This window comes from Leishmania panamensis (assembly GCF_000755165.1).
Source record: "Leishmania panamensis strain MHOM/PA/94/PSC-1 chromosome 20 sequence".
Classification (NCBI taxonomy): domain Eukaryota; phylum Euglenozoa; class Kinetoplastea; order Trypanosomatida; family Trypanosomatidae; genus Leishmania; species Leishmania panamensis.
The window spans coordinates 2,079,413-2,093,170 of NC_025866.1; the positions used below are offsets into that span (position 1 = coordinate 2,079,413).

At 58.3% G+C, this 13,758-nt stretch overlaps 1 protein-coding gene across 1 annotated transcript; it reads left to right on the forward strand.

Moving 5' to 3' along the window:
- Positions 1 to 1,980: 1,980 nt before the first annotated feature.
- Positions 1,981 to 12,603, forward strand: LPMP_205140 (protein kinase, putative; the record flags this gene model as incomplete). Its single annotated transcript, XM_010700411.1, has 1 exon — positions 1,981 to 12,603. One exon carries the CDS (start codon positions 1,981 to 1,983, stop codon positions 12,601 to 12,603), a length of 10,623 nt encoding a protein of 3,540 aa, XP_010698713.1.
- Positions 12,604 to 13,758: the final 1,155 nt, after the last annotated feature.

The following is a 13,758-nucleotide window of genomic DNA, read 5'->3' on the forward strand; positions in this document are numbered from 1 at the left end:
TTCGTATGGCTGTGCTGGTACTTCCTCTGGATCCATCTCTTCTTCTTTGCTTCACTCTTCAATTTACTGTCTTGTCTAACTTCATTTCATTTTAGGCTCTGCCCTTTTCTCTCTCTAACCCCTTACCTCTTTACCACCGCGTGTGTGGGGAGGAGGTGGAGGTCTCTCTCTCTCTGTATGGGTCTGTGTGTTAGACGCGCAGCCGCACGTTATTATTCTCTCTCTTTCTCTCTTCAGCCTTCGCAAACAGTCAAGAAAACCTACGCACTTTACAGTAACGTGAACATACAATCATAGCTGCTCTCTCTCTTCCTCGTCTTTCTCTGCTTCTCTTCAGCCTTTCTTTGTTTCGTGTGCGTTGCACCGCCTTTTCCTTTAACATCCTCACCAATACCTCTGCCCTCGCCTTCCTCATATCTTCTTTCCCTCCTTGTAGTGCTCGCTGTATCGTGTGATTCTCCCCTCCCCCTCTCTCGATCTGCCTCTCTATTGTTTTCTTCATCAATCCTGCACAAGTTTTTGGTGTCGCGTATGTGTGCTTGGTCTTCTCCATCATCGCTATTCTCCTTTTCATCCGTCTTTGGCGGCATACCGCTAGTGCAGATCCGCGCCAGCGCAAGTCTTGCACTGCGTGTGTGTGTGTGTGTGTTCCCCCTCCTCCCCACCATATTCTGCACAACCCATACGCGCACATTTGGGGGAAGGCAACAAAGCAAAACTATCCAGACGCAAGGAAATACGTGTTCGCAGTCCGCTTGTTTTTCTCGTTTGTTGTGCTTCGGTGTGCGTCTTTTTTCTTCTCCCTTCTTCGAGCATCTCTCAAGTCATCGATCATCGACTGCGGAACGAAATCCACCTCCACAATCAGCCACGGAGAGAAAGCTCATCTTCGCAAAGACAAGAAGGAAACGACGGGTGTATCACTTTCTCGCGCGCACACGCGCAAGTACACGGCGCACTGTTTCTTGATACACACACACACAAGCTTACAGTTTGCGAACGAAAAGGGATATCTAGACCCGCCACCTTCTCTCTCTTCTAGCTCACGCAAAGGAGAAAAAGTTGAGTTACTGCGCTTCACAACACCCACGTACGCGTGCGTGCCTCTCACCGGCGTCCTTGGAATTGACTTCCCGTTATGGTGTGTGAATGAGTGTGTTTGGAGTCTTTTTCTTGCTGCTTCTGTGGGCGTGTTTCCCCCCTCTTTCTCTGCCCATCTGCACCCCCACTCCACCCCGTGCGCGCGTTTTCCATCGTCTTCACGAGCTTTCCGCCATCTGAATCTCTCCTTGTTCTCTCTCCTCTTGTGGTCACTCCGCCCTGTTCTCGTCTATTTCCGCAGTCTCTCCCTCCCTCTCCCTCTCTCTCTCGCTGTCAATTTTTTCCCAGTGTTTTTCTTGTTTTTTTTCTGCATCTTCTCTGTTTTCCTTTTGGTTTTTTGTTGTTCAGGTGTGTGTGGGCGTTGTGTGTGTGTGGGCGTGTGTGTGTGTTCTCTCTTCATTGACACTTTTCCGCTCCTCGCCTCTGATTGGGGGGAGGGGAGGGGGGCGGGGGGCAGTGTCCGCACTCGTCACTTTGTTCGACTGCCTTGCCTTGCATTCGTTTCTGTCGCCTTTATTATCTCTTCTGAGTCAGCCAAGTGCGGTGAGAGTCAGTCCGCCGTTTCTTCGTTCGACTGCTGCTGTCATCGTTGTCTTCCTCCCTCTTCCTCTTGTGTGGGTATCTGCGCATACGTGGTTTGGGTGCCGTTGATCTCTTTTTCGGTTGTATACACTGTGAGGTAACGGATCTCTCTACAATCTAACGCAACCGCATGCAAGTACGCCAGTTATCCTCCCCTTGCTTTCTCCTCCTCCAGAGTCTCTCTCGCGTACACTCACATTCACGCATTGCCCTGCACGGCCGGCACGTCGCACAGAGCTCGTCCTTTCTGCTGCTCCTGCACTCCTCTCTCTCTGCGTGTGCCTTCCCATATCCTCCATGCAGGGCGACTCCGTGAAGGTGGGCTCTTCATCGCAGTCGCCGAAGGGCAACGCGACTTGCGCCACGGAGGAGACACTGAAATCGCTGACAGCTGAGCAAGCAGTGATGAACAGCAACGGTAGCACAGTTCAAGCCGGAAGCGTCCCTCATCTGGTGAAGAACGTGACAGTCGTGGCGGCAATAACCACCGCAGCGGAGTCTGCGTCGCCAATGCAATCACCCTCTCCATCGCTTGGGACGAGCAGCGCGAAAAGCGAACCGGGAGGCACAAGTGTGCTCGCATGCAACAACAATTGGCAAAAGTGGGGATCGGTTCGTCCGGTCTCGCTGTGTGGTGCGGTGGCGACTGCTGTTTCCTCGCCGCCGCCGCCAACCGCTGCTGCAGCAGAGCCCTTCGCTGCGCCTTCTGCAAAACCGCTGACGCCTCCTACTAGGGCGCCCCTCGCCTTGCCAGGGTCTCTCTTACCCTTCACACTTAGCGTCGTCGCGCCAGTGAGTGGGTCAAGTGCCGCGGCCGAGGTAAACATGGCGCCGGCGGTGGAGACGCTTCTGGAGAAGCGGTCAGAGCGCTCGACGGATAAAGCGACTATCTCAGTGTTGTGCCCCACCAATCGTGGCTCCGTCGCTTTCTACCACGACCTCTACCGGCGGCGGAACAGCAATCTCGGTGTCTCGTGCGCCTCCTCGGCTCCTCTCCTGCTGAGCACCACATCCCCTCTGGCGATGCCGCTTGGCTGCAATAGCAAGTGGAGTGACGACAGCGCCGCTGTGGCGACTGATGTAATGTCACCGTTGTCTTTGCTCTTCTCGCGGCATGGCTCGGACACGCGTTCGCCCCCGCTGCTAACCAGTCAGATAGGCGTGTCAGTGCCGTTCATCGGAGAGGTGGGTGCGCCCTTTGTACCCCCTGCAACCTCTCCACAGGAATCGGCTACACCCCAGCAACCGCAGCAACAGCAGCCCCCTGCCGACGTCATCGCGCGGCTGAAGCCCTCACTGCTGCTCATGGCGCAGGCGCTGTGCAGCTGCCCGTTTGCAGAGGTCATGTGCCCCGTGCTCATAGTGGAGAACTCGGGGACGCACATCGCCGCGGCCACGACGATCAACGCAGCCCCAGCGAACTCCCCCGCAGCCAACCAAATTAGCACCCCTACGGCGTACACCACGACAGAGGACGCAAACTCCAGAGCACACCAGCGCACCTTACCTCTCTCTCTGGGACTGCCGCCCTACCATTGGACATCGTCAGGCTCACCCCATCATGCTGACTTTCCACAGCCTCAGGTTGAAAGTACGACCGTCTTTGACATCCAAGAGAACAAGATGACCGAGGGCTGCCGTGGAACCCACCACCAGTCCACCGCTGCGGTGGCAAGTGGGGACGTGAGCGACGTCAGTGCCGATGACGAAGGCAACCCAGAGACGAACTCGACGCACGCGTCGAATATACCGGGGTCGATATCCCAGGCCTTGATCGACCGTGTGCCTTTATCTTCATATAGCGACATCGCCAACGCCACCACTACCGCTGCAATCGTGACTGGAAACCTCACTCCTGCACACAGCGCATTCCGGCAGGAACAACTCACCAGCGATAGCGCGACGCCGCCGCCGCCACGTGCCTGGCCGCTTGTATACGCCAACGACGCTGCTGTGAGCATGCTGGGCTATAGCGACGTGGAGGAAGTGACGGCGGGTACATTCGATAACCTGTTCTCCTGCTTCGCGCTGACTCTTCCCCCGAATGCCTCCAGCGGCAGCAATAGCCCCTTCGTCACTGCAGCGGCAACTGATTTGGCATCAGTGCCAATCGCGCTCGCCTCGCTGCTCACTATCACGTCATCCTCGTCATCGCGAGCAGCACACCGTGAGGCAAAAGAAATGAATAGCAACGACGAAGGCGATGAGAAGGGGCCCAAGAAGCATGAACAGTCGTCATCCAACGCGCTGCGGCAGCCAGGATGGCGGGAGGTGAAAACCCCAGACGAGCTTCTCGCTCTGTCCCACTACAACTACATCATTCTCTACTGCGAGCGCACCTCCGCGTACTACGCAGCGCTTGCAGTGCCGTCGTACCAGCCGAAAATATCGCAGCGAACCAGCATGGAAGGCAAGCGTACGCTGTCGTCGCCCCCCCTCACAGCGGCGTCAGCGATAATGCCAGCTGCCATCCCCTTGGCGACAAACGCGAAGAGGTCTCTGATGGGCTCATTGTCGACTACGTGGAGGCAGTCGCTGCGTTCCACCACTCAGCATACTCAACCTCACTTGCCAGCTCCAAAGAAACTATTACACCCCAGCGCAGACGGCCCATCGTCGAGGCTGACAGACAGCGAGGAGGTCACCGCGGTAGAGCAATGCGAGCGACGACCTCCGATGTCATTAGCAGCGGCGAGCACCTCCCCTCCCCTCTGGCCCAACCTGAGCAGTGGAACGTCGCCGTCGCCAATCCAGCAGCAGCAGCAGCAGCAGCGGCATAGTCGGTACGTGAAGATTTACATCCTTCAGCGACTAGAGAGTAGCAATAGAGCAGCTGGTGATGCAAAGCTGCCGGGAGTTCGTCCGATAACGACCTTCCTCGATCGTCGGCTCACGGCCGTCTTTGAGCTGCCACCTACAGAAGCACCGCACGTGCGCAGCTCACAGCCGCTACCGCCATCACCGCAGCGATCACCTTGCTTACCATTGCCTGACGCTGCCACTCCAACGGCTCGTGTCAACCCTTTCGGCACCGGCACCCCGCATGCGCTTCGGGAGCAGTATGTGAGCCGCAGCCAACAGGCCTTCCTACTCCCGGTGGCGCAGACCCGGCGACCCCTTCCGAACAGCAGCGCGGAGCGCTCTATTAACCGGACCGCTTCACGCACGAGTGGGTATCCTGGGTCTCCGGCGCCCGGCGTGCGGCTCGCCTTTGGCAGTTCTGAGACACCCTCTTCCAACAGTGACGGCGCCTCGGCGATGCAAAGTACCTCGCAGCACACCAACCAAAACAGCCTGTTCGATCTGAGCTACCCACTCTTCCACATAAATCTTGCGCAGCCGACGAGTGCTTCATTGGACTGCCTGTACGGCGCTAGCGAACCCGCTTGCGCAGCGCTTTTAGCTGCCACAGTAGCAGGAGGAGCACGAGAGCAGCCCTTCGCACAGCCATACAAACCAGAGGAAGCCCCACACCACCACCTCAGCTCGCTGCTGTCGCAGAAGACAACACCGAATGCCCGTCAGCCACCGCCGAAGCAGCGCTACCTGCTGAGCCGCCAACGCCAGCAAAGATCACCTGTTAGCCTTTATGATAAGGATGCGACTCGCACGGTGGCGCAGTTCACGGGCAGCGCCATAACTGATTTGGAGTCTCTATCTCCAATGCGCCAACCAGCGTCGGGTCGCGTTTCCCAAAAATGCAACCTCCTCTCGGCTCCACTCTCGGCGGCGAATGCAACCATTGCCCTTCTCAATGGCACGCGATCGCGCACGTTCTGTCCACTCTATCAGCCGCTATGCTCGCCCGACAGCGGCTGTGCTTCGTTGTCGGAGTCTCCACACCTACAGTCAACGGTGGTTTCCACAACAGCTCTCATCCCCGCAGTGGCGCGGTCAGCACCGTGGTGTGCGACACAGGAAGTGCACAGCGAGGAGACCGTCGTCGAGCTGGCTCAGCAAGCACGCGACGCACAGAAGCATAGGCACAAGAGTCGGTCCGCGCAGGTTGCGGCGTTAGTAGGAGTTGCAACGCCATCAGCATGGGCTCGCCGAGGCTCGCATCGGTTATCACCGTTCTCTGTGAGCCCGCTTAACTCCTATGCCTCTCCTATGTACCACTCGCTGAACTGTGGTGGTCATCTCAGCCCCGTGGGCGGCGGCGACGCCGCAGACTTTGGCGGACAAAGTCCCCCTCAGCGCGCCCTCCCCGGTGCCATGACGGGCGCCCGGCACCAGCAGCAGCCCTCAAGCTGGGTGAACTCCATGGAGACCAGCGTTACGCAGCAACTTGGCAATGCGCCGGGCGCGCCGTGGCAGCGGTGCAACGAGGTGGACCACATCATGACACACAAGCTAGCTGACCGGCTGCTGTCTCAGCGCAGCATCGTGGCGGTGCTCGTGTCGCCACGCCTGCCACAGACCATCATTTTCAACTCATTTGCCTTTATGATGTTTGTGCAACACGTCCTGCGGTTTCAGTACCGCTGCGGCGTCACGCAGGTGGCATGCATCCTAAACATGCGCCTTAAGACGCAGCTGGTCATCGACATAGTCCCTGTGGAGGTGCTGATGCGTACCAGTGGCTGCATCAAGAGCAGTGGCACTGAGAGCGGTAGCTGCAGCACTAGTCCGGCCAGTCACAATGTAAGCGTGAGCTGGAGAGGGACTCACGTGAATGCTGATGGAGGCGACAGAAGCCTCATTACAACAGTAGAGGCTGGCGCGGCTGGCCGGAATCTAGCCGCAGCTTTGCCGAGCGCGAGTAAGGCACAACCCTCCGCGCCTGTCCTTGTGAACTCATTACCCTCATCAAAATCTACCACGTCCCCACAGCAGCAGAAGATCTTGGAGCTTCTGGAGTTGAGATTGAAGGATCTCAATGACCTGCTCAGCTACGAGGAGTCGAGGGAGGCCCTCTCTCCTGCCATCCCCACGCTTGACAGTAGCTTCTGTGACTTGCTAGCCAGCCGAAGCAGCAGCAGCAGCGGTCCCTTCACAAACTCCTGTAGCAGAGTCATTCCGACAATCGCGACAGTGACCACTACGGCCGCGTCCTCACTCGACACCGGGGTCACTGTGTCGTCGCTTCCGTGGGATCCACTGCAGTCACTTTCAGGTGGCAGCAAGGAAAACCGGTCGGCGACGCCGCTGCGCGGCTTGCAGTCGTCTCGCGCCTCTCATGCGGCACCGTGTCAGCCACGTCACGGCCCCTTGCGACACTCGGCTCCCTGGCCCTACAATTCTCACCCAGAGCAGGAGCAGCAGCAGGCGAAGAATCCTCCCTTATCTCCCAACTCCCCGATCGCTGAGGTTCAACGGATCGCAGTGACCTCGCATGCGGCGGCGACGATGGCCGCAACGGTACCAGCAGTGGTGAGTGCAGGCTGCTCGGTGCAGCCCAATGGCCATTTCGAGACGCTTGGGGTGGCCGCAGCGCAGGTCGCAGATGGTGATTGGATGAAATCTGTGGCTCTTTCTCGCCCGAGCAGCCTTGCGGCGACAATGAACAGCGGCACCGCGGATGTCGCACGAGAGGACAATAACTCGAGCAGTGTTACAAGCAGTACCTCAGAGACGAGCCACACGCCCGACCCGGCGTTCTCAGAAGCGCAGGCGCTTGAAGTGCAACAGAACACGGCTGAGGAGGGCGACGATGCACTATCGCAGCAACACGCAAGCATTGAAGAAGCGAAAGGTTGCAACGGGGTTGTCGAGTCTGCCACCGAGAACTCGTCTAGGTCGCTGCCCAGCAACCGCACCAGTAGCGGAAAGCAGTCGCTGTTGTGGGCCTATTCAGGGGTGGGATCGGCTTCGAAAACCGCACAGCAGCATCACCCTCATCGCCGCCCCCCACACAATGTACCAAGCTCCGACTACCTATCCCGAGACGTGCAGGAAAGCTTGGCCATGTGCGATGGTGCCATTCACATCCGCGCAGACACGTACGAGGCGCAAGTCCAAATCCCCTTTACCACTCCGCAGCGGCTGGAGCTGCTGAGTCAGCTGGGCAATGTGCAGCTCTCCAAGTATCGTGGGCTCTCGGTGTTCGGTGCCAACCTGGTAAACATGGTGACCGAGGAAGCCGCCGCCGAGGCAGCGCAGCCGTCGCCGCAGATTATTCCCCTGCGGTATGACATTGCAGCACGCCCTTACCTGGAAGGCGTCCGCGGCAGGAGTGTCGTGATTTCGCCATTAGCGTCGCCCACAAACGTATCCCAGTCTTCACTGAGCAAGTTGACGCGTGCCAGCGCCAATGGCAGTGCAACCGAGACGAACCCAACAAGAGCGGAAGTAGCACTGGCAAGTAAGGGATCAGGGACAGCGGTGGTGATGGAAGCAGCGGAAAATGCATCGGTTACCAACACTTCGGCTGAGGCCTCCGCGCTAGCAGCCGGACTGGTGGCGTCGATAGCGTTGCCGCTACGTCCGCCTGCCCTCCAGGCATCGGCCAGCATTCCTTTTGCTGCCGCGGCGTCTTCTGGGTCGGCGAAGAGCCACGGGTGGACGGTGACCAGCTCGAAGGACGCCAGCCCAGAGCACACGAGCGCTCCCAGCATGGGGAACAGCAGCTCGGCCACTGCTACACCCAGCACCGTCGTGCCAGTTACGAGTGTGGTCACCAACGAGATGATGTCCTCACTCAGTACACGCTCGCGTGGCGAACGCGCAACGGTCAGTGTAGGTGCGGTTAGCCTGCGGCTGTCGCAGCTGGTGGCTGCGAATACGTCGAGTTTCTCATTCACACAGCACGGCAGCACCAGCAGCAGCGAAGGCAATTTCCCGGCGGCTGACATGCTGAGTGTGGCCAGCACAGAGGTGCTTCCGAAGGCTGAGGGCGTTGCTGCCACGCCGCAGCGTGGCAGCGCGGCGGCAGCATCGGGAGCTGCAACGCTTTCACAGCATCATGCCGACCCCTTACAGCTGCTGATGGACCTCTCACCCACAGCCGGGACACACCACAGCACCTACAGAAGGTCATCGATACTGTCGATGGCTACTGCGGATGACAGAGGGGATGAACATTTTCCTCATACCATCGTGGAAGCAGCAGCACGTGGAGACGCAATGAGGGGCATGGAGGACGGTAAGAGACGACTCTCTGGCAGTGTTGGGAAATGCACGGAGCATCCGAACGAAGGCGACACACTCCGGGCGGCGGCGGCGTCCTTCAGCGACCTCACCGTAAGTGGTACAAGTCTACCCAAGAAAGGGAGAGGCCTGCAGCTGCCCGCGGTGCTGCTAGCCTGCACTACTGCCACTGCAGAGGGAAAGCAGAAAAGCACCGCTGCCGTAATGAAAACTGAAAAAGAGCGACTCACGGTACACTCGGGCACGAACACACAGATGGCATCGATGGAGGTGACACCGCAGCTGCGACAGAGCAGCACAGACACCACTGCGGTAAGTGAGACCCGCACCACGCCGAATACGGCGGGAGTCATGACCACCGTGGTCGTGTGCTCACCACCACAACGCCGCCACCCGCAGGTCAACCTCACTCCGCATTCCCGTCACCATACCATCGAGTCATCTACCCAGACCGCGGTATCACAGTCACCAGTCACTTCCTCCCAAGAGCTGCAACAGACACCGCTTCATGTGGAGCCTTCAATGGGACAAAGCTGGAGCGCAGGGTCGGAGTCGCCACCAGTGAGTCAGAGCAGCAATATCCTTAGTGCCTCTTGTGCAATCAGGGAGTCAAGCACATCAGTTACCGCAAAGGGCTGGGCGGAGAGAACCATGCGTGGCAGCCTCAGCGGCACTCCATCAGCGCAGGAGCAACTGTCTGTCTCGCACCCCATTCTCTCCTGCACAACGCCCCTCGCTGTTGGCAACAGCAGCCACACAGATCTGATCAGCACTCGCAGCAGCGAAACGCAGGGTCTCTTCAGCGTCTGTACGCAGAAGTCTGGCGTGACTGAGCTACTTGGCTACACGCTCTCCAGCAGTGCGGCCGCTGCCTTTGGCGACTTCAGCACCGCTCTGGAAAAGGAAAGTGACGAACATGAAGAGGACAGCGCGGCGGCGTGCAGTATGGGAGACAAAGAAGTGGCGAAAAAGACGGGCGCCTCTGCGGCGGTGCTGAGACCCCTCACCACTAAGGCTCCCGATGCCGAGCTCTGCATTCAGCAGTACTCATGCTCGGGATCACTCTCGGCGGAAGTACCCAAGTCAGTGATGGTCACCGGTACCTTGACACACGTCGCATTGCCCAGTACTTTATCCACCACTCTTACCGACACGGCCGCGGCGCAGCCGACGTCGCCGGAGGCAAAGCCAGCAGGGCTGTCGAGTGACAAGGGAGGGCACAGAAGCAGTGACAGCTCGGGCAGCGTGGCCACACTAGCGGCTGCGAGGGTCGGGCTGGGAGCAGGGGGTGATTGGCATGCCTCCAGCGGCGTCGGCGACAACTCCAGTCTACGCGATGAGGTCGACGACTCGTTCGCCGACAGCTTCATGGATATCTTTGGCCTAGTCAGCCGCCCGCAGCAACTGAAGGATCTGAGACATCGCGTCAGTACGCAACTACGAAGCGTTTGTGATCGGGGTTTCATGTCGACTGGCACCACCGCCGCTGTGGTGGCAGCGCCAGCTGCCGAGGACCCCAATCCTGGCGCACACGCTGCTATGCGCGACGTTTGGGGGGAAGAGGAGGCGGCTGATCCAACGACGCGCAACAACCTGCACGTGCTTGTCTACGCGACCCGTGCCTACCCAGAAGTAGAGGAGGTATTAGGCATCTACGGACACTGTGCCACCTTCGCCACGAGCGCGGCGAAGATGCTGCGGTACGCCCGCTCCGGGATACAGCTCTTTGACGTCGTGATTGTTGAGTGGACAGACTCTCTCATTAGCGCGGAAATTCACGAGCTGCTCGTCAAACACGCCGTCGAGGCAACCGTCGTCGCCTTCTTCATCTCAACTAGGCCTGACGTGCACGCACCGGCGATGAACACTGATAACGTCATGACAGAGGAGATGGTCGTCATGCACGCCGATAACCTCCTCGAGGGGCTACTCTCGCGAAGCGTGCTTGAAGAGGTGCAGCAGCTGATCCGTCGCCGCCAACTCATGCACTCAATGATAAGTGTGCGGAAGGACCAGTCGTTCCAGATTCACAGTCATATCGGCAGCGGTGCCTTTGGCGACGTCTTCGAGGTAATGATGTACGTGTCGCGAGGCAAGCTGGCGATGAAGCGTATCTTCCTGAAGAGCATGAAGCTACGGCAACTTGAAATCATCAACCGCGAGGTCAGCATTATGCGCGCACTTGAACACCCCAACATTGTATCGTTCTCTCACACACGACTGGAGGATAACGCGTACTCCATATTCATGGAACTCTGTGATGGGACGCTGGCGGATCATCTGCTGGAGCCGTCCGTAGCAATTCCTGGAGCTGCCGAGCGGCAGCAGAACCGCAGCGACAGCGGCGCCGGCCTGATGGCCGAATACCCAGGTAATGCCAGGTGCGCCAGCACCGTCTTTAGCAACAACAACTCCATCAGCGGCAGCTGCACCGACGGCAAGGGCGACGTCCCTGGTGTGCTGCAAACGGCAGCGTGTGTGGACGACAGGGCAGACTCGCCAGGCTCCGATGAGACCTCGATAACGGCGCCAGAGCTTACACGTCCGCAGGACGCTGTCATGATCGTGCACGACATCGCCAGTGCGCTGAGTTACCTGCATCGCCGCGGCATCGTCCACCGGGACATAAAACCGGCCAATGTGCTCTTCTCAAACGGCATGGCGAAGCTCGGGGACTTTGGGTCGGCGGCGAAGATGACTGAGTCGAGAAAGCTGCACAATATGAGGGGGACTGTAAGCTACATGGCGCCAGAGATAGTGCTTGGGGAGCCGTACACCGAGTCCTGCGACCTGTGGTCCTTTGGGTGCCTAATAGCAAGTATCATGGGCATCAACCTGGGTCACCTGAACGGGCTTCACATGCCGGCTCTCAATGAGCTCTACCGTACCATCCCCAGGACAGGATCACTGCCGCTCACCTTCACCAACCGCCTGTCCTTGCACATTGCAAATCACTACACCGAGGCGACGACGAACCGCGTACTGACGGCGTTCAAGCGTGCCTTGGAGGTTGACACGGCTGAGCGCCAGCAAGGTGCTTCGCCGAAGTCGCACAGCTCCGTTAACACCATTGACACCACAGAGACTAAGAATGCGCAGAACAGCAGCCAGCAGTCCACCTCTATAGACTATCGAGCGTTACGGCGCACAGACACGACCTCCACAACCAGCGAGGAGAAATCGCGGTACTTCACGGAGTCAGAGGGTACGGGGAGTGACACCGCGGCGGCCGACATGCGCAACCGAAGTCGAAGAACCCTGTGCATCACGATGTCCAGTATCGACGTAATGGGAGAATCTTATGCGCTGCTGCCCGCCTCACTGGTGGAGCTCTTTAATCGGCTGTTTCACCGAGATCCTACAGAGCGCATGACGGCAGCCGAGGTGCTGGACCATCAAGTCTCATGGGATGTGGAGTGGATGGCGCGTATGATGCGGGAGGTCTACAATGTCTCGTGCCAGCTGACGCAAAGCAACGCGGAGGTACAAGGCACGGCAGGAGGGGCGAGTCAGTGCCATGTAGTGAAACAGACACATGGAGGGCGACCACCACCCGGTGAGGAGGGAGCTAGGACGGGCGCCGCTACACCTTCAGTGACGACAGGCGATTTTGCGTGCTTTCCCATTCAATCTGGCTCCGGTGAGCCGGTGTGGATGGCTGGTGGCAGCGGAGGTCGACGGATTCCTGGCGCAGTCGGGACCGGCAGTGGTGCCCATATCCCCTCAGTCGCGCAGAACTATGTACTCGACTTGTCGTTAAGTGGCAACTCTAGCTGCGGCAGCAACGACAGCCGCGAGAGGGGCAGTGATGACGAGGTAGCTGACGACTGAGCTCGCACGAAGAGCGATCTTCTTGAAGTCCTCCGTACACCCTTCCTTCGGTGTAGGCGGGGAAAATGGATGAGGGCTTCTTGGGTGAGTGTGATGATGAGGGTGAGTGCGCGGTGGTCTGCGTGTGCCATGAGTTCTCTTCCCTCTTCCCTCCGCTCTTTTCTGTGCTTCCTCACTTCGACTCAGCACCGGTCGCTGAGAAAGCTCAGTGTCGCCTTTCGTGCTAGTTGTCCCTTCGACGTCTCTCTCTCCCTCTGTCCCTCTCTCCTCGAGTTGATGTACGTAGCAGCACCCTTCTCTTCAGTTGGTTTTTTCTTTTTTTGCTCCTTATCGTCGCTCTTATTGTCAGTAGGGTGCTCTAGTAGGCCGCCGCTGCCGTGACATGGATAAGCTATTTCTCCCCCCTCATCATCCCCCCTCCCTTCTCTTTTGCATCCTTCCTCTCTCCCTCTCCCCTCCTTATGCTTTTCTTTGGTTTGCTTGTGTGGGCGTGTGGGGGTCGGCGAGCGTATGTGTATGTATGTGTGTGTGTGTGTTCTTCTTTGCTCAATTGGGTCTAATAAACCCTCTCCCCCCTCCCTCCCTCACACCCTTGTCACCTTCTCTGATGCTTCTTCTCCTGTCGTTGTCGTTGTTCTATGCTTCACTTTCTGCTTTGCCATCCTCCTTTCTTTCTTTCTGTGTGCCCGTGGGTTTGTGAAAGCTGCCTGTGCACTGCTTGCTTTGCTCGTGGGCGAAGGCACAGAGGTAGGGCGACGCTCCATCTCTCGCCCCCTCCCGAAGGAAGGGAGGCTCGATACACTCACTCGCCCGCCCCCCCCTTCCTTCCAGACCTCTTCTCTGGGTTGTGATGGTGATGACTCGCTCGTTCTTTCTTCGCTCCTGCTCTCACATCTTCAGGCAGTACAACGTCAATGAGAGATGCGGGGCTTTTTGCTCGTTTAGTCCCCTCCCTTTCGGTTCGTTTTCTCCCTTATGTTTTTTCGCTGGGATTACCTCTACTTTTCTGTCTCTCTCTCACACACGCACGCACACAGTCCTCCTGCACATCTACGCACAGGCATTGTATGTGGGTGTGCGGGTGTACCTGCTGATCTATGGATGTGGTGGGCGTTGCCCACCCACCCCTGCCAGACGAGGGAGAGGCACATGATA